At 35.6% G+C, this 21,707-nt stretch overlaps 1 protein-coding gene across 7 annotated transcripts in view; it reads left to right on the forward strand.

Annotated features, from left to right (window-relative positions):
* OSBPL8 (oxysterol binding protein like 8) overlaps positions 1-21,707 on the forward strand; it is a 192,977-nt gene that overhangs the window by 147,678 nt on the left and 23,592 nt on the right. For all 7 annotated transcript variants that reach the window (XM_060165249.1, XM_060165248.1, XM_060165251.1 and 4 more), the window contains 7 exons: positions 1,587-1,824; positions 2,438-2,622; positions 5,963-6,044; positions 6,340-6,438; positions 7,891-7,987; positions 17,289-17,387; positions 20,225-20,322. In XM_060165249.1, coding sequence (XP_060021232.1) covers positions 1,587-1,824; positions 2,438-2,622; positions 5,963-6,044; positions 6,340-6,438; positions 7,891-7,987; positions 17,289-17,387; positions 20,225-20,322 — 898 coding nt within the window. The remainder of the gene's footprint in view (positions 1-1,586; positions 1,825-2,437; positions 2,623-5,962; positions 6,045-6,339; positions 6,439-7,890; positions 7,988-17,288; positions 17,388-20,224; positions 20,323-21,707) is intronic.

Consider the following 21,707-nt stretch of genomic DNA (forward strand, 5'->3'; position numbering starts at 1 on the left):
CATGAATCTGAAGCTTATTCTTGCATGCATGGGAAATCATCAAACAGAAATCATCAAATAGAAATGATGAAGTCTTGAAACTGGACAGGTTGCCAAAGGGGAGAGAGGATAAAACAAAAGAAAAGAGAAAATAAAAAACAGATTGTGAGGGATTAAGGAGAGACTAGATGGTAAGAAAGCAAAGACAGCAATATATGATTGTAAAGGAGAAAAAAGAAAATAAGTATTCTAAAAAATGAATTTCTGTTAGAAGTTGTCTGATTAAAATCCAAACATAAGAAGATTTTGGAAAAATAGAGACTAAAAGAGAATCAAATAGGACTACTCTGTTAAACTTATCTCAGCATTGTTAAAATGTCAATTATTATATATAACGGCACCATGTATTCTTTTGTAAAGTACTTTACAAATTTTTTATACCAAACGAAACCCACAGATACTTTCTTAAATGAGAAATTTCTTAAAAAATGTTTGATTCTGGAAGTGATTTTTTTTAAAAAATTGTTTCCTTTTTGTGCAGAATAGTAACCCTAGTCTTGTAAGTAAGAATAAGGTTGGGTATGGCAGCTTAACAATTTTAGGCCATAGGTTCATTTCCTTAAGCTGAAATTTCCATTTCCAGTTCTCCATAGAGCTTTTTTTCAAGGTTAAGCCTATCCAGTTGTTTTTTTTTCTTTCTTTTGGCTCCGTTGGGTCTTTGTTGCTGTGCGTGGGCCTTCTCTGGTTGCGGTGAGCGGGGGCTACTCTTCGTTGTGGTGCGCAGGCTTCTCATTTTGGTGGCCTCTCGTTGCGGAGCACAGGCTCTAGGTGCGCAGTCTTCAGTAGTTGCGGAGCGCAGGCTCTAGGGTGAAGGCTCAGTAGTTGTGGCACAGGGGCTCAGTAGTTGTGGCTCACGGGCTCTAGAATGCAGGCTCAGTAGTTGTGGCTTCATTGCATGAAGCATAGGCTTCATTGCTCTGCGGCATGTGGGATCTTCCGGAACCAGGGATCAAACCCATATCTCCTGCATTGACAGGCAGATTCCTAACCACTGTGCCACCAGGGAAGTCCTCAGTCCAGTATTAAATCGATATAATTACCTTATACATTTCTCCTTTTATTTTTGGACTTATTGTGAGTGACTTTGGAGACCTTTACAGGTAGAAAGTCATAATTCATTTGCGTTCACTTGAGAATCTAGTGGTCTTGTCTTGAAGTTTTTCTTTAGACCAGAAGTGATAGGTTGATTCAAGTGATGATGTTTGTAAAACTAAGAAAAAAATCTAGCAAGGAATAGTCTAAAATTTTGCTTTTGGAAAATTTTAAACCTAAAGGATAGAGAAGCAAAGAGCTCAGAGTGTCATCTTTTAGCATTTTCCAGGTTTTAATTTAATTTCTCTGTGCCTCCATTTTTTAATCTGTGAAGTGAGAGTAATAATTTTACTTTTAGGGCTATTTTATGATTAAATGAGTTAAACTATATAAAACACTTAGAATGGTACCCTTCACATAGTAAATTCTCAGTAAGTGTTACATATCCTTCTTATTTATAAATTAAATATTCTTAACCTCCTTTATCCTTCCTCCTAATAATTCTTTCTCTTAAGGTTAAATGATAGTGAAATTGAACGGCAGCATTTTAAGGACCAAGATATGTATTCTGATAAATCTGATAAAGAAAATGATCAAGAGCATGATGAGTCTGACAATGAGGTGATGGGGAAAAGTGAAGAAAGTGACACAGATACATCAGAAAGGCAAGATGACTCATACATTGAACCTGAGCCTGTTGAGCCTTTAAAGGAGACTACCTACACTGAACAGAGCCATGAAGAACTCGGAGAGGTAACAGTCTGTGATTTTCAGAGATTTTGGTTTTCTAATGCTTGGAAATTTACAGATGAAATTGAAGATATTTGTGTGACCTATTTCTTCTCCTGAAAGAGAATAGTATTTATATAATACCTATTTTATTTTAAAAGTTGCATACATATGAATGAATATATCAAGATTTATAAACAATTAAACACATATACTCGCACAAATACCAATATATTCTATTAAATTTAGAGTTTACATCTTCAGGTTTGCTTTTGAAATAAGATACTCCTTGATGTTATTGCCAGGTACAAAGTAAATTGTAGGGAAACATGAATTTATAACTTTCTTGTTATTGCTAATGCATAGAAGTAAACATAGTATAAAATAATAGAGTATAATGTTTTTTTGTAATGGATTCTTTGTATATATCATTCACTTTATTTAGTGTCTCTTGCGACTACCCTTTTACTAAATTTTATAGGTGTTGACTTATTACCTAATGGGTTATTTTCACATTTTAAGATTGCTTGGAATAGTCTTAGAGAAGATTCATATTTTCAGTATTAGCTGTCTTATCTACATATTTATGTGTCTGAAATAAATATAGTATTTCAGTATTTTTTGTTAATTGCTAAAGGCAGGTGAGGCTTCTCAAACAGAAACTGTGTCAGAAGAAAACAAAAGCCTTATCTGGACACTACTGAAACAAGTCCGTCCTGGCATGGACCTATCCAGGGTGGTTCTGCCTACATTTATTTTGGAACCCCGTTCTTTCCTGGATAAACTTTCAGATTACTACTATCATGCAGATTTCCTATCTGAGTAAGTAAATTCTCATTTCTTAAAATAAAAGATACTTCATGGTTTTCGAGTATTTTCAGAGTGCTGATTTCATTGGTAATGCTGTACCAAAATCAGGCTCAAATGAGATGCCACTCTCTCTTCTCCACCACTTCTGTGGTTGACCTTAATAAGAAGCAGGTTTAATACTTTGCTGTAATGTTTCCATTTATGAGGTCAAATGGAGAAATCACAAGCTTGAGGAAGACAGGAATTCTGCCCCTGCCTTGACAGCACTGCCATCACAGGCTCCCTGACCTGTGCATTGACCTAACACAGGGAGAGCTGGTTGGCATTCTTGGTTCTCCCCCACCTAAGTCCTCCTTCAGGTCCCATCCTGGGGCTTCTGCTTTTGTTTGTGCTTATTCTCTCTGCATGCAGTGAGGCACGTGCAGCTTATCACAACTGGAACATCCTGCTAACTGCTGGCACATGGCATAAATCCCCACTCTCACCTTTGCTTTTCTTCCTGCCAGCTGATCCTGGGAGTAATTCTGAAGAAGGCAGGCATGAGGGAGGTGGAGGAGGAGCTGCCTACCTCTTTCCCAGCAGTTTCTTGGACAATCATACTTTTCCAAGTTTCACTTGCTGCCCCCATTCCAGCAGCAGTTTCAAGGCACTGTGTTTTCTAAGATACTAGGTTCTGGCCCTGTGACCTGATTTTTAGATTCTGCATTAATACCTGTATTCAGTTTATTCATTGCATTATTAGTCTATTAGTTGCATTAATGAACATTGCAAAAAAAAGAAAAAGGCTGATTCAAAGGATAATTTGTAAACTGTGGGAGATTTTTGCAAATTAAGTCATAAATGAAGTGTTAAGCTCCCTAAAATAAAAAGGGCTCTTTTTATTTTAGTGAATGAAAAGAAATTCTTAGTGAATGAAAAAAAACAAGCTGATTCAAAGGATAATTCGTAAACTGGGGGAGATTTTTGCAAATTAAGTCATAAATGAACTGTTAAGCTCCCTAAAATAAAAAGGGCTCTTTTTATTTTAGTGAATGAAAAGAAATTCTATGAAAAGAAATTCTTAGTGAATGAAAATGATCAATAACCTAATAGAAAAAGAAGTGGAGGAAATGACCAAGCAGTTTAAAAATGAAGTAATAAAAATAGTCCTTAAGGGCTTCCCTGGTGGCGCAGTGGTTGAGAGTACGCCTGCCGATGCAGGGGACACAGGTTCGTGCCCCGGTCTGGGAAGATCCCACATGCCGTGGAGCAGCTGGGCCTGTGAGCCATCACCGCTGAGCCTGCGCGTCCGGAGCCTGTGCTCCGCAACGGGACAGGCCACAGCAGTGAGAGGCCCACGTACAGCAAAAAAAAAAAAAAAAGATAGTCCTTAAACATGTAAACTTCACTTAAAATAAGAAAAGTGCAAATTCAAACCATAATAAGATCTATTTTCCATCCATCACTTTGACCAAAAATCTAGATGCTTTTATACCCCAGTTCTGCTTCCTTTTATCTATCTAGAAATGTATTTCCCTCAGAATATGAGGTAGGTTCCTATGAATCACAGTAAGATCTTGAGAGATGACCATTTTCCCAAATTAAAAGGTTGCACTTCTGGCAACACACTGTTGCCAAGGTTGTGTGGCACTCATAGACTGCTGTTGGGTCATACAAACTAGCACAGTGCATTAGAAAGGCATCTGGCAGTATCTACCAAAATTATAAATGTATTCAATCCTTTGATCCAGTAATTCTGCTTCTGGGAATATCTCCTACAGATACAACTCCACGTGTACAAAATGACATATATACAAAATTGTTGCAGCAGGGTTTGGAACAGCAAAAGGTTAGATAACTCAAGTGTCCAGCCACAGTTGACTGGTTAAGTAATGTATGGTACATCCACACTAAGGAAGAACTCTATAAACTGATTTGGAGGGATCTTCAGGAGAGAGAGAGAGAGTGTGTGTGTGTGTGTGTGTGTGTGTGTGTGTGTGTGTGTGTGTGTGTGTGTGTGTGTGTGTGTGTGTGTGTGTGTGTGTATATGTGTATGTAAAAAAGCAAGATACAGAAGAATGCATTTAGTTTGTTCCCCTTTTTTAAGAAAAAGACTACATATTTGGGACTTCCCTGGTGGCACAGTGTTTAAGAATCCTCCTGCCAGTGCAGAGGATACGGGTTCGATCCCTGGTCCAGGAAGATCCCACATGCCGCAGAGCGGCTAAGCCTGTGAGCCACAACTACTGAGCCTGCGCTCGAGAGCCCACGAGCCACAACTCCTGAGCCCCCATGCTGCAGCTACTGAAGTCCGTGTGCTTAAAGCCCGTGCTCCGCAACAAGAGAAGCCATCACACTGAGAAGCCCACGCACCACAATGAAGACCCAACACAGCCAAAGAGAAAAAAGACTACATATTTATATTTGCTTCTTTATACTTCAAGAAAACTATATGAAAAGAAGCAACTAGGGACTTCCCTGGCAGTCCAGTGGTTAATACTCTGTGCTTCCACTGCAGGGGGCGTGGGTTAGATCCCTGGTTGATCCCTGGTCGAGGCACTAAGATCCCATATGCCACGTGGTGCGGCCAAAAAAAAAAAAGCAGCAGCTAAAAAAAAAGGTTGCCTATGGGAGGTTAAGTAGGAAGAGTATGGAGAGATGGGGCAATAGCAAGACTGTGTACTTCTTTATATTGCTTTGAGTTTTGAACTGTGCATTCTACATACATGTAAAGCTGTAAATAAATTGTGTAGTAAGAGAATTTAAACCAAGAAAAGAAGAGAGCAATCAGAGGGATGTTAACTCCCGAAAAGTTCAGTATTTTCAACTTGGCACAGTTGTCGGCGAGCCTAGGCCTAGCCTCTTCCATCTCACACTTCATCTTCAAAAATCACCACATTGGACCTTCAGACATGCTTGAAGGGAGTAATATAAATAAATTGCCATATATACATATATATATACAAACTCAGAATTCACCTGAAAAACACAATCAGTGTTTTGCAATGTTCATAGAATTAGCAGAAGGGCAAGGGGACAGGTGAGTCATGGCTTTTGAAAATGCCTGTTTTAAAATGAAAATTATTCTTTGATTATCTGTTATATTTGTACAGTTAGTTCACTCTGGAAAATCAGTTGGTAGCACATAGGGGAGGTTGAAGACTAAAGATGGGGTTAAAAATGGGCAGAAAAGTAACCAGATTATGAAAAGTGATTCTTGCAAACTGATTTATATGGTTGTTTTTGCCATCTATTTTGAAAATGAATTATGCTTTCCAGTCATATCTCATATTCAATTGTTCACTTGATTAATATGAGGGAGAATTTGTGATATGTTCTGTAAAATTTTTGCATATATCATTTTATTTTTTAGGGCTGCTCTTGAAGAAAATCCTTATTTCCGTTTGAAGAAAGTAGTAAAATGGTATTTGTCAGGATTCTATAAAAAGCCAAAGGTAATGTTTGTTTTACTTTCTGTAGCCTTATATGTGTTCTTTATTCTTTATGTTATCTTTAGATTATTTATTAATAATTGCATTGCAGGGCCTCTTTCAGTTAGCAGAATTGCAAAATACTTGGTTATTTAGACCTGTATTATGATTGAAGTCATTTAATTTTATTTCATGTTGCTACTGGGAAATTTTATAAGGATAGTTCCCAGATGATACAGTTAAGCCTATCTTGACTGGTTTAAGTTAGTACTTTGAATCTTCCATATTTATAATTTGAAACTTGTATGTTTTTTACTAGGGACTGAAGAAACCTTATAATCCTATACTTGGTGAGACTTTCCGTTGTTTGTGGATTCATCCCAGAACAAACAGCAAAACTTTTTATATTGCTGAACAGGTATTAGAAATCCATGTTATAGAAATAAAACTGATTTGGAAGTTATTCAGATTTTTTTATAGAAAATGTTAACTCAGTAAACTCACTGTTGATTATAACCTTTCTTACTAGCGAACATTTGGTAAGATTTTAACCTCTTGGTACTGACTACTAAATACCATACTCTTAAGCTACATACTCTCTTACAGTCATGGAATCCTACGATAAAAAATAAATCTTTATTTTTATTGCTCTGCCCCCCCTCCTTTTTTTGGACCAAATACTTCAGTGGTTCCCCAGTTCCTAAATCAAATTTACACCCATTTCTCTGACATTCAGGGTCCTCCATATCTTTCTAAATTTATCTCAAATTACATGCCTTTTTAAGCCCTCCACAGATTCACAATTAGGTAATCTGATATTGCACTTTTTGCCTCATTTTTAAATTTAATTCTCCCACCCTATTATATCTTCCCAGCTATTCTTCATCTAAACAAATCCTGACCTGTTTACCTTTCATATACAGAATGTAAGGAGGATGAGAGGACTATGTGTTATTTGAAAAACCTTCCTCTTCCCAAGAGATTTTGATATACTCCTCAGATTGAAACCACTTATCTGTATTAATTTTTTTTAATTAATGATTATACTGTCTTGTATTTTAGTTCACTATAATTTTCACTAAGTTGAGAAGCTTGAGAAGCATTTGATTTTAGTTTTGTCTCATTTCAAAAAACTTGATGTATACATTTTGCAATATTAATTATTAAAATATTTGTTAAAGCTTTTGTTAGTTTCCTACGGTCTATTCAGTAATCTACATGAAGAATAGCCACTGTATTAGTTATTCATTGCTGTATAACAAATTCAAAACTTAATGGCTTAAGGCAAAAAACATTTATTATCTCATGCAGTGATGTTCAGGAATCTGAGAACTGTTTAGCTGGGTGGTCTGGCTCGGGATCTCTCCTGAGGTTGAGGTCAAGATATCAGCCAGCTTTGCAATCATCTGAAGGCTTACCTGGGCTGGAGGATTCTGCTTCCAAGCTCATCACATGGCTTTTGACAAGAGTACTCAGTTCCTTGTCACATGGGCCTCTCCATAGAGTTGTTCATAACATGGAAGCTGGCCTCTCAGAGCTAATGATCTTCGAGAGAGAGACACACACACACCAAGGTACATGCTGCATTATAACCTAATTTCAGAAGTGATATACTATTACTTCCACACAAACTAACCTTGGTACAGTGTAAGAGAAGCTCACCTTAACGGTGTGAATACCAGGAGGTGGGTTTCCTTCAGATACATCTTGGAGATTGGTTACTATAATCATCAATATTTAATTTTACTACTTACCAAATGTTTCTTTTAATTCATTATTAGAGTATGCTTTTAAGACTTGAACTTTTGATAATATCACAATAATATGCTTATATTATTATATTTTAATGTATTTTTCCTGTATTCAATAGGTGTCCCATCATCCACCAATATCTGCCTTTTATGTTAGTAACCGAAAAGATGGATTTTGCCTTAGTGGTAGTATCCTGGCTAAGTCCAAGTTCTATGGTGAGTTTACCCGTGTCTCAATCTATATGCTTTTCTGGAAGGTAGTATTTCCTGGTGAGCTTTTATACAGACAATGTCTTGGGCTGTTTTCAGCCAGGAATTTATATGTCATTTTACCATTTTTACTTGGGTAATGACCTTTCTTTTTCTGTTGTTTTTCTTTGCTCATTCATAAATAGAGATATGACTCATGTTATGTAAGTGTTCATCACGTACGTGTAAATTTACCACAAGTACCACTTATCAAAAGACAGAATAATGATTGCCCACTACAGCTAACCATTTTAGGCCATAATGTTTTGTTTTGTTTTAGTCTTTGAAAAGAGGAGAAAGCATCCAAATACAGTTAGAATACTTAGTCCAGGGTCAGTCAGTAATGATATTTAACCTTGGATCAAGTAACATACTAACAAAAACTTTTTTAAGTACAAGGGAAAATAAATATGTACAGTAGGAAACCTTAATCTAAAATCTGTGACAATTCAAACAAACAAATCATCCCTTGATGCTTGCTTTGTTTGGGTTTTGGGTTTGATTTTTTTGCCTAGTTTTATATTTTGCTTGTTTCAGAGGGTGATCATTTTCTTCTGAAGGTTACGTATATTTGGGTTATTCCCTCCCCACTGAACCCTCCATCCCTCCATGCCCCTACCCTGACTATAGTTTAAATGGCTTTAGTGAATATGTGTTCTACCCTTGTAGAATTTTTATTGAATACCAGGTACATAGCTCACTTTCTGCAATTACTTCAGCAGCTGGCCTTCTTTTTTCTATGTTATAGTACATACAGTTGTGTATATCAGAACTATCTGTTCCTTTATAATTTGAAAGAATTTACTAAATTCAAACTTTGTAGGGACAATTTTTTGGTAACTTCCTCATTTCTTCTTTGGTTATTGACTTGCCCATATAGAAACTTCTTGCTAGGAGAGTTTGATAGTTTATATTGTTTTAGGAATTAGTTCATTTTCTTGAATCTAAATTAAGTTAAATTTAATGACATCTGGGTAGAGTATATTCCTCTTAACAAGTAGTCTCTTGACTTTTTTTTTTTTTTTTTTTTTTTTTTTTGCGGTACGCGGGCCTCTCACCGCTGTGGCCTCTCCCGCTGCGGAGCACAGGCTCCGGACGCGCAGGCTCAGCGGCCACGGCCCACGGGCCCAGCCACTCCGCGGCATGTGGGATCCTTCCGGACCGGGGCACGAACCCGCGTCCCCTGCATCGGCAGGCGGACTCTCAACCACTGCGCCACCAGGGAAGCCCTCTCTTGACATTTTGATGTACTAAATTATCAGTTTTTCCTTTGCTGGTTTTTGCTTTTGGTGTCACAATTAGAAAACCCTTTCTCTCTTCAGCTTATATAATAATTCGTTCACATGTTCTCATATTTTTATGCTTTCACTGCTCTTTAGTTTGCCTGAAATTTATTTCTTTGTATATAGTGTGTATGAAGTGAAGCAAGAGCACAACTTTCTCTTCCCAAAAGCCAATAAATTTTCTCAGTATTTGGTTTATTTATCACTGGTTTTTAATGCCATTATTTTCTATTTCAAGGGCTATCTTCTTGGATCTATGGATCTGTTTTTTCTTGTACCACTAGTTTTTGCCCTAAGAACCATTCATTTTTAAATGGCTTTCTGATATTCTGCAGAGCAGATAAAATATAGGTACTTAGTCACTTTGCTATGGGTTGAATAATTTATCATCATTTGGGAGAACTGCTCTTGTTTTTCAAACGGTATGCATAAACCATCAATTTCATAATCAGAGTATCAGTTAAAATTTTGGAGTCCTGAATCCCAATCTTGACTTACCAAATCAAAATCACTGGGCTCAAGTATATTCTTTTTTAATATAAATTTATTTATATTATTTTATTTTTGGTTGCGTTGGGTCTTTGTTGCTGTGTGCGGGGCTTTTCTCTAGTTTGGCGAGCGGGGGCTACTCTTTGTTGTGACGCGTGGGCTTCTCACTGTGGTGGCCTCTCTTGTTGCATAGCACGGACTCTGGGCACACGGGCTTCAGTAGTTGCAGCACACGGGCTCAGTAGTTATGGCTCGTGGGCTCCAGAGCGCAGGCTCAGTAGTTGTGGTGCATGGGCTTAGTTGCTCTGCGGTATGTGGGATCTTCCCAGACCAGGGCTCGAACCCCTGTCCCCTGTATTGGCAGGCAGATTCTTAACCACTGTGCCACCAGGGAAGCCCAAGAATATACATTTTTACAATCTCCTCAGGTAATTCTAATGTGCAGTAAAATCTGAAATGGCTTATGATATAATGTTAAGTGAAAAGCAGAGTACATATATGCTCTGAGTCAACTCTGCTTTAAAACATGTATACATTCATATATAGGAAAAAAAGATGCAAGGAATTATATCAAGATTTCATGATTAACCTGAATGATGGAATTATGGGTAATTATCGTTGGATTTTTCAACTTTCCCACAAAGAGCAAGTATTTCCTTTAAAATAAGAGAACATTCAGTTATTTTAAGATATAGTATGGTTATGAGTACTATATAATAAGAGAGAAATGATTTTAAGAGAGAAATGTGTTAAGAATGTATGTGAACAACAGTGTCTGAATAAGGTCCTACTAGACCAGTCCTTCTCCTCTGGACATCTGGCCCTAATACAGAAAGCAGCTATTAATACGTGAAAACATTCAAGAGTGCAATTGCAGGCCAATTTAGTGGAAAGTCCACAGTCATACAACAGAAATTATACAGAATGAATCCTCGTTTCCGTGACTTTCAGCCTCAGGTCAGGTACAGTTAGCAGGGTAAACTGGTGGAAACATTGCAGCCTTTCTGACCTGGGGAACCAAACACTAAATTTGGAGAAACTGTGGCCACTGGACAGAGAACAGGAACCTGAAAAGTAAAAGAGCCAGAGAGGGGATCCTGAATTCTCTCTGCCTACCTCTCTGGCTAAATCCAGAACAAAACTGCCACCCAAAAAAAAAACCAAAGTTCGTAATTTGAGTCCAATCGAATAATTGCATGCTAAGACAAAAGAACAACTTTCGTTGGGGAAAAATAATAGAATTCAGAGTCTCTACAACTCAACATTTATAATGTCCAGAATCGAATACAAAATTACCTAACTTAAAGACTCAGGAAAATGGAACATATTCTCAAAGGAAAAGAAAATCAACTGAGACAAACCCCAGGATATACTGTTGGAAGTAGCACACAAGGATTTTTAAGTGGCTAAAATAAGTGCCCTTAAATAAGTAAAAGAAAATATGGTCACAGTGAATGAAAAAATTGTACAGCTTAGAAGAAAAGTAGAAATAGATATATTTCAAAAATTAAATAGAAATTCTAGAACTGAAAAATTCAGTATTTTAAATTAAAAATTCATAGAGTGAACTTTACAGCAGAGTGGAGATGATAGAGAAGAAAATAAGTGAGCTTGTAAATAGATAAATAGAAATCCAATGTGGAAAGCACAGAGAAAAATTATATTAAAAAATGAACAGAGCCTCAGATATCTGTTATATAATATCACGTGGTCTAACATACGTGTTACTGGAGTCCCAGAAGGGGAGAGAAAATGGAACAGGAAAATAATGAATTGATGATGCTCAACATCACTAATCATTAGAGAAATGCAAATCAAGACTACAATGAGGTATCACCTCACACCAGTCAGAATGGCCTTCATCAAAAAATCTACAAACAATAAATGCTAGAGAGGGTGTGAAGAAAGGGAACCCTCTTGCACTGTTGGTGGGAATGTAAATTGATACAACCACTATGGAGAACAGTATGGTGGTTCCTTAAAAAACTAAAAATAGAACTACTGTACAACCCAGCAATCCCACTATTGGGCATATACCCTGAGAAAACCGTAATTCAAAAAGAGTCATGTACCACAATGTTCATTGCAGCTCTATTCACAATAGCCAGTACATGGAAGCAACCTAAGTGTCCATCGACAGATGAATGGATATAGAAGATGTGGCACATATATACAATGGAATATTACTCAACCATAAAAAGAAACGAAACTGAGTTATTTGTAATGAGGTGGATGGACCTAGAGTATGTCATACAGAGTGAAGTAAGTCAGAAAGAGAAAAACAAATACCACATGCTAACACATATATATGGAATCTAAAAAAAAAAAAAAAATTGGTTCTGAAGAAACTAGGGGCAGAACAGGAATAAAGACGCAGATGTAAAGAATGGACTTGAGGACACAGGGAGGGGGAAGGGTAAGCTGGGACGAAGTGAGAGAGTGACATGGACATATATACACTACCAAACGTAAAATAGATAGCTAGTGGGAAGCAGCCGCATAGCACAGGGAGATCAGCTCGATACTTTTTGACCACCTAGAGGGGTGGGATAGGGAGGGTGGGAAGGAGATGCAACAGGGAGGAGATATGGGGATATATGTATATGTATAGCTGATTCACTTTGTTATAAAGCAGGCACTAACACACCATTGTAAAGCAATTATACTCCAATAACGACTTTAAAAAAGTGAGTTGATGCAAAAGTTTTCCAAATATAACGAAAGGTATAAATTTACACATTCAAGATGCTCAAAGCATACCAAGCAGAATAAACATTAAGATGGCTAAACCAATGCATGCGGGATCTTGGTTCCCCAACCAGGGATCGAGCCCATGCCCCCTGTAGTGGAAGTGCAGTCTTAACCACTGGACCACCAGAGAAGTTCCCAACTCCCACTTCTTTAACTTCGAGTTCTAGAAAACTGGTGGAGTGGGAATCCATCAATGTCCTAGAGAAGGCAATACAGGGAATTTCCTGACAGTCTAGTGGTTAGGGAAAAAAAACAAAAAAGATGGCTAAGCCAAGACACAATGTACTTAAACTATTTAAAGCCAAAGATCAAAGACAAATCTTGAAAACAAAAAGAGAAAAGCAGTATAATACATTCAGGGAAATAATGATTCTGTAATGGCCAACTTCTTATTAGAATCTGTGAAGAACTCAGGGAAATGGAACATCTCTATAGTGTTGAAAGAAAATATTCTTCAAGAATAAAGTAATTTTCAGATAAAATAAAACTAAAAGAATTTGTTGCCATAAGAGTCATACTACAAGAAAAGCTAAATAAAGTTCTTCAAGCTAAAGGTAAATGATACTAGATAAAAACCCAGATCCTCAGAATGGACAGAAGATTGTAAGAAATGATAAGTATCTAGTAAATCCAAAAGACATTTTTTCTTACTTTTTCTTCTCAATTTGTTTATAATATATATTACTGTTCAAAACAAAGAATGTTAACATTGCCTTGTGAATTTTATAGCATATGCAGATATAACTATAGCATAAAGGCTTAAAGGAGAGTGGACATACAGATTGCAAAGTTTCTACATTTTATAAAAGTGGTTAATTGTAAGTGGCGTGTGAAATTTTAAAGATAAATATTTGTAATCCCTAAAGCACTAATCCCTAAAGGTCCTCAACTTTGGGGCCCAGGAGACATTTGGCAATGGCCAGAGATATTTTGGTTTTCCAGTTGGTATATCCAGTAGTTTGAGGCCAGGGATGCTGCTAAATATTCTACAATGCACAGGACAACCCACCACAACAAAGAATTATCCAGCCCAAAATAGCAGTAGCGCCACTGTTGAGAAACGCTATTTTAGAGCATGTGCGTGTGCACATGAGCATACACACATCCACACAATAATGACAAGCATAAGTAAAAAGCCAATAAGATTATTGAAATGAAATTCTAAAAAAAAATTCAAATTATTTTTTAAAGTAGCAGGAAAGCTTGATCAAGGCATAAAAATCAGAGAGGAACAATAGAAAATACACAGTAACATGGCAGATAAAAAACCCATCGTAATTATATCAGTGTTAATGGTCAAAATAATCCAATTTAAAGACAGATTGTCAGATTGAATAAAACAGCAAGGATAGATCCACTTTAAGTGTAAAGACACAAATAGGTTGAAAGTATATGGATAGAAAAAATTAAAAGCTAAACTATGTGAACATTAAGTTCAAGTATGATTGAGTGGCTATATTAATAAACTTTTAAGACAAAAAGTTTTAAAGAGATAAAAAAGGAGTATTTCATAATGATAAAGGGTTTAGTACGTCAGGAAAGCATAATAATCACAAATGTATATCAAATCATAGAACCTCAAAATACATGAAGCAAAAACAGAATTAGGGGGAGAAATAGGCAATTCCAAAATCATATTTAGATTAACACTGTCTCCTCAGCAGATGATAAGACAACTAGATGAAATATAAGCAAAGACATATAGACCTGAAAAACACTATCAACACCTTACCTTAATTGATATTTCTAGAACATTACAGGCAACAGTTACAGAATACACATTGTGTTCAAGTACACATATGGTTTTTCACTGGTATAGATCACATGTTTGACCATAAAGCAACTCTCCATAAATTTCAAAAGATGAAAGTCATACAGAATATGTTCTGCAACCTTTATGAAATAGAATTAGAAATAAATAACAAGATATCGAGGTAAACTCCAAATATTTAGAAATTAAATAACACACTTCTAAATAATTCATGGGCCAAAGAAGAAATCACAAGAGAAATTAGAAAATATTTAAGACTAGATGATATGAAAATACAGCATATCAAAATTTGTAGGATACAGCAAAAGGGGTGCTTAGAGAGAGATTTATAACTTTAAATTAGAAAAAAAGAAAGAACCAAATCAGTGATCTAACTTTTTACCCTATGAAGTTAGAAAAAGCTAATCAAATCTCAGGTAGGTAGAAGAAAGGAAATAATAATGAGCAGACATCAGTGTAGAAAGTGGACAGACAATTGAGAAAATCAGGGAACCCAAGAGTTGCTTTTAGACTGATCAAAATAAAGAATACAAATCAGGAATAAAATGAGCAGAATCACTACGGATCCTACAGACACTGAAAAGATGATAAGGAAATATTATGGATAATTTTATGACAATAAATTTGACAGCTTGGATGAAACAGGCAAATCCCTTAAAAAACACAAATTACCAAAACCGACCCAAGAAGAAATGTAAAATTATAATAGCCTTAAATCAGTGGAAGAAATTGAATTAGTAATTTAAAATCTTCCTTCAAAGATATAGTCCAGGGCTTCCCTGGTGGCACAGTGGTTAAGAATCCACCTGCAAATGCAGGGGACACGGGTTTGGGCCCTGGTCTGGGAAGATCTCACATGCCGTGGAGCAACTAAGCCCGTGCACCACAACTACTGAGCCTGTGCTCTAGAGCCCGCGAGCCACAACTACTGAAGCCCGCGCGCCTAGAGCCCGTGCTCTGCAACAAGAGAAGCCACCGCAGTGAGAAGCCAGCGCACTGCAACAAAGGGTAGCCCCCGCTCACTGCAACTAGAGAAAGCCCACACACAACAAAGAAGACCTAATGCAGCCAAAAATAATTAATTTAAAAAAGAATTATAAAAAAGTTATGGTCCAGGCCCAGATATTTTGAGTTCTTGTAAATATTTAAGGAAGAAATAATGCCAATTCTGTACAGCTTCTTACAGAAGATAGAAGAGGAGGAAACACTTTTCAGCTATTTTATGAGGCCAGACATTATCCCCAAACCAGACATTATCAGAAAACTGTAGATCAACATCTTTCTTGAATATACCTGCAAAAATCCTTAACAAATTAGTAACAAATCAATATATATAAACGGTAATACACACACATAATTGGATATCTAAAAATGATATATGTCATGATCAATATATTTAAAAGATAATATATCATGATCAAGTGGGGTTTATCTCACAAATACAAGGTTGGCATATCACCTGAAAAACAATCAGTGTAATTCATATTAATAGAATAAAGGAAAATCATAACATTTTAATAGATTCAGAAAAAGCATTTGACAAAGTTCAATATCCATTCATGATAAAAGCTCTCAACAAACTAGGACTAGATTAAAGGTATCTATGAAAAATAAATAGCCAACTTAATACTCTTATGTTGAAAATAGAACAGTTTTTACTTAAGGTCAGGTACAAGGCAAGCATATTCACTCTCACCGCTTCTGTATGAAATTCTGTTAGAAGTCCTAGCCAATGCAGTAGACAAGTTAAAGAACAAGCATACAGATTAGAAAGGAAGAAGTTAAACCACATACATACCTGATCTATATAGAAAATCCTCTAAAATATACCACCATACTACTAGAACTAATGAGTGAATTTCGTAAGGTTATAGGATACATGATCAAAATACAAAAATCAATTGTATTTCTATATACTAGAAATGTACACTTGCAGAATGGAATTTAAAAAACAACTCTGATTACAATAGTATCTTAAAAATAAAATATTTAAGAGTAAATTTAATGAAAGATATATAAGACCTGTACACTGAAAACTACAAAGCATTGCTGAGGAAAATTAAAGAAGATAAGTAAATGGAGAGATATACTATGTTCATACATTAGATTTTTCAGTATTGTTAAAGTGGCATGAAATGATGATACAATAACATGGATGAGTCTGAAAAATATTTTGCTAAATGAAAGAAATCAGACACAATAAACTACATATTCTATGATGCCCTTTATACAAAATTCTAAAATAGGCCAAACTATAGTGATAGAAACCAGACCAGTGGTTTCCTTGGGCTGGAGGAAAAGATTGACTGCCAAGGAGCAGGGATTGTGCTGGTGGAGGTTACGTGACTGGATACAATTGCTAAGACTATCAAAATGCACCATTAAAATGGGTCACTTACTGTATGTAAATTATACTTCAGTAAAGCTCTCAATGGGGGAAATATATATATTTTTATATATATATATATATATATATGAAAAGCTAGAAGAAAATACCATGAAATTTTATCATCAATTGCATTTTGGTGGGTTATGCATATTTTAAATTTTTTCTAAATTAGCCATAGTATTATTATATCAATTATACGTACTTAAAGCTTGGGACTTAACGAAGTAATGTGTCTTACAGATAAGAAATAATGTTTTTATTCAAAAAAGGGCATATTAAGCTATACAGTGAAATAGTGTTTTACTGCATGTTCTACATGTTTAAGTTTTTTTTAAGAGCCTCATGTAAAATAACACAACAAACATATAACGAGTACCTTTTAAAAGTACTCGTTTTGTAAGAATAGGAACATGGATCGAATATGTTTTGGGTATAAGACAACAAATATATGTTTGGACACATTGAGACTGAGACATTTTTAAGACATTCCACTGTAGATATCTGGTAGGTGTCCTAAATATGTTTTGTTTGTTTTGAATTGGCTGAATTATTTTTGTGAAACTTAAAAAACAATATTTATTTCAGGAAACTCATTATCTGCACTATTAGAAGGAGAAGCACGGTTAACTTTCTTGAATAGAGGCGAAGATTATGCGATGACAATGCCATATGCTCATTGTAAAGGTAAATATTTTCTATACTTGAGTTAGGTTTTTTTTAAACCTTCTTTTTAAGTAAGTGTATTTGACTGTAATTTATGTTTTGAGGTTGATGGAGTCAGCCTTTTGTTTGAAAGTGTCCTTGGTTTACAGATACTTGAGATCACTGTTATCATCTGCTGAATATTTCTATGATGAATTAATTCACCACAGTAGATTTTTTGTGACACATACTTTATTTGGAAGAGGCTGATTTATAATAATGGAATTTCATTTGCCTTGTCTACGAGTTGTAAAATTTGATGAAACTGACCGCTATTTCCGAATCCTCAAAAGTGATTTTTATCTTCTTGTACCACCACCCCTTTTTAAAATTTTAATGCACTGCTTTTCATTGTAACAAGTTCTTTAAAATTTTTTCTCATCCTTGTTTGGCAGTTTGTTAAAAATTAATGTATTATGCTTTTTCCCCATTATTTAGTATACAGATAAAAGTATTAAATAATAACTATCATTTAAAACAGGCCAGGCACCCAACTATTCTGTGCACTTTACATTTATAAACTCATTTAATCATTCCAGCAGCCCTATAAAGTAGGTAATATTATCCCTGTTTTATGAACGAGGAGGATAAGGCAGAAAGAGGTTAATTTGCCTGAGATCACACAGCTCTGCAATCTGCACTGCTATGCTATATGGCATCATCTTAAACACTCAGCTTGGTCATTATCTTTACCCTTCTTTCCAACCCATTTCTTAAAAATAACTTTTTAGGGTAATTATCCTCTATTTTAGGAACTGATTCATGAAAACATAGAAATTATTTAATATGACCTCATTTCACAGATGAAAAAACCAGGAGGGTTAAGAATCTTATCTAAAGCCAGACCAACTAGTTAGTAAGAATGCTGAGACTAAACTCTAGGCTTGTTGACTCCCATCCACTGTGCAGGACTGCCAACTTGTGACCTCAGGCTAGGTAATTCTTTGAGTTTCATGTGTGGTTCTTGAAATAGACATGAAGTGAAATATCTGAAATCATGAAATGAATTGATGAGAAATATACTTTTAAATTTTAAATAATTTAGAATAAATAAAATGATATTTCATGTAGAGAGATACCTAATGTCATACCCAAATAGCAACAGGGAAAATTTTTTTTTTCATAGCGGTGTTTTTATTGCACGGAAAAAAGGAGAGATCATAACCCCTTGTGAATGAGGAAATGATTATTTTCTACCTTCGTGTATTTTCTAAGATGTGTTCTCCAAATCACTAGTCTCAAATTGTTGTATAAAATAAGAATTCCATAGCCAAATAAATATGAGAAGCATTGCATAGTCTGTTCCTCTCTTGAAAATTAACATTGTGCATTTGCATATTAAAGGCTGCCTTAAGAGTTTAGTCCAACTTGGAGGGCATAATGCTAAGTGAAATAAGTCAGAAAAAGACAAATACTGTATGATATCACTTATATTCAATACATGGAATCTAAAAAATACAATGAACTAGTGAATATAACAAAAAAAAGAAGCAGATTCACAGATACAGAGAACACACTAGTGGTTGCCATTGGGGAGGGGGGTGCATTATAGGTGTGGAGGACTAGGAGGTACAAACTATTGGTAAGATAGGCTCAAGGCTCAATGATGTACTGTACAACACGGGGAATATAGCCAATATTTTGTAATAACTGTAAATGGAGAGTAACCTTTAAAAATTATATTAAAAAATTTGAAAAAGTTTTAAATCCTATCTAAAATCTTGAGTTTAAAAATCAAATTGGAGAAAGATATGTATAGTATGATTGTGTGCAAAATGAGCTTATGTGGTTTCTATGTATGCATAGTAAAAATATACAAACTATGGGAATGATGAACATTGGGGAAAAAAAAAAGTTTAGTCCAAGAACAGATACACACACACACACACACACACACACACACACACACACACACACACACACACACACACAGCCTGTTTAACTCGTCAAACTCAGAATTTCTCCAACTGTTTTTAGTCAAGAACCAAAATACAGAGATTTTTAAATTTATCTTACTTATACAGTTGATTCTTGTTATTTGTAGTACTTATGTCCTATAAAGTCACCACAGACACTGAATTAATGAATACTAAACTGTTGCTCCTAGAGGAAACATATGGTTAGGTTCCTGTGAGCCTCTTGTCACAGCATTTTCATCAACCAATCAAAGCATAACTTTGTTTCTTTTTAAAGACACCATATTACATATATACTTTTGATTCATTAGCATTGAACTAACAGCCAACAGCACTATAACTCATGCCTGAACCAAGCTTTAACATACATATTTTCTCCATAAAGTACATAACAACCTTCTGTGCTTAGGAAAACCAGATAGCACTTATTTGGGGGCCATTGTAAATAGTAAAATCACAAACAAAAAACACAAAAATGTGGCACTAAATATACTGCAGAAAAGACACTTGTTTACTACATGAGTAATGAAGCCAGAAGTCAAGAGTCTCACCTTGTTTGACTTCAGCTTCAGTGTGCACATTGGACAACAAATACTTCACCACTCTGCACACGTCCATGAATGACTGCAAAAATGCTGTGGGTATTGATTTTGGGATTACTAATATATTTTAGTGAGAATATAAATTTGTAAATATAGACTCTGGAAATAATGTGGATCAACTGTTATCTATTCAAATCCTACAGAACCAACTTTATGTGTATATTATAGATTGTAATTGAGTAGGACAGAATCCTCTTGAATTATTTCTCTTAGAAGATTAGATTGTAAAGTTCTACTTGTTATTAGCCAGTCTCTCTCTCTTTCTCTTTAACCTTTTGTCAAAATTGTTTTTTTTCTTTAGGAATTCTTTATGGCACAATGACACTGGAGCTTGGTGGAACAGTCAATATTACATGTCAAAAAACTGGATACAGTGCAATACTTGAATTCAAACTAAAGGTTAGTAGAGAATGATAGGAGGTATCATCTAATTAAAGAAGAGCTATACGATGTATATTGAACAAAGCATGATTTAGTTTCTAATTAAAAACTAAATATAAGAGCATAGAATTCATGAAAGGGCAGCCTTGGAAGATCCAAATCAACAGAAAGCCATGATTTGTTGTTTTTAATTTTAATTAATAAAGCTGTTGGCACTATAATAAGAGATTTAAGAAGAGGATGAATGGAAATTTCTTAGTAAATTGAAACATTGCTTTATAGAATACCAAAAAGTATGTACCCTCCCAAGAAAAGCATGTATCAGCTTGAGCTATGCTGTGTACACTAACAGCTTTATTATTTACTATTTCCACCTAACACTTTACTGTTAAAACTCACGAGCTTAGAAACAGCTATGTTCTGTTCCTTAGGAGTCCTGTGGGCCAGGAATTTGGACAGGGCATATTGGGGATGGCTTGTCTCTGCTACATAATGGCTGAGGCAACAGTTAGGAAGACTTTCAGGCTATGAGAGACTCAACAGTTGGGGCCTGGTAACATCTGAAGGCTCATCACTTACATGTCTGATGACATGTAAGTCATCACATGTTGGGATGACTGAAAGACTAGGACTGCAGATCTGAGCACCTGTAAACATGACTTTTTCATGTGGTTTGTCTTCCTCACATCATGGGAACTTTAAGGTAGTCAGACTTCTTACTTGACAGCTCAGGGTTCCAAGGACAAGTGTCCTGTGAGGAAGGCAGAAGCTGCATTGCTGTCCATGACCTAGACTCAGAAATCAAATCACATCATTTCCACCATTCTCTACTAGTTGAAGGATTACAAACCCACCTAAATTCAAAGGGGAGGGATGCAGACCCCACTTCTCAGTGAGAGGGTGACAGGATCTTATTGAGGAAGAACATGTGGGCTGAAGGAGGAAGGGTAGCTATAATTGAGGCCATCTTTGGAAAATTCTGTCTGCCTCAGCGTAAAAGGGAAATTTAAGACCTTTTCACAGTGTCATTGTTGGTGTGGGATAGTACATTACGTTTAGATAAAAATATTTCTATGAATTATTTAATACTTATGACTAAATTGCTCCTATGTTGATATCCAGGTAATCAGCAACTTTGCTCTAATAAAAAGGATCTCTTTAAGTATTATTTGATTCAATGCCCTTTGATTTTTTTTTCTTCTTAGCAGATTTTTTGCTTGTATGGTGATAATGATATTTGAAAATCATGACTGAAGAGGTCTTAAGTAATTTATGACACCTTTAAAGATTAGATTGGAGCATCAAAATTTTGTCAGTGAGGAGAAACATCAGTAAGGCGATAAAGTAACTCAAAATATATTTCTTCTAATTTAATTTTCAGAAGTTTTTTTTGATTGGATATT

Source organism: Lagenorhynchus albirostris, chromosome 11, assembly GCF_949774975.1.
Source record: "Lagenorhynchus albirostris chromosome 11, mLagAlb1.1, whole genome shotgun sequence".
NCBI lineage: Eukaryota > Metazoa > Chordata > Mammalia > Artiodactyla > Delphinidae > Lagenorhynchus > Lagenorhynchus albirostris.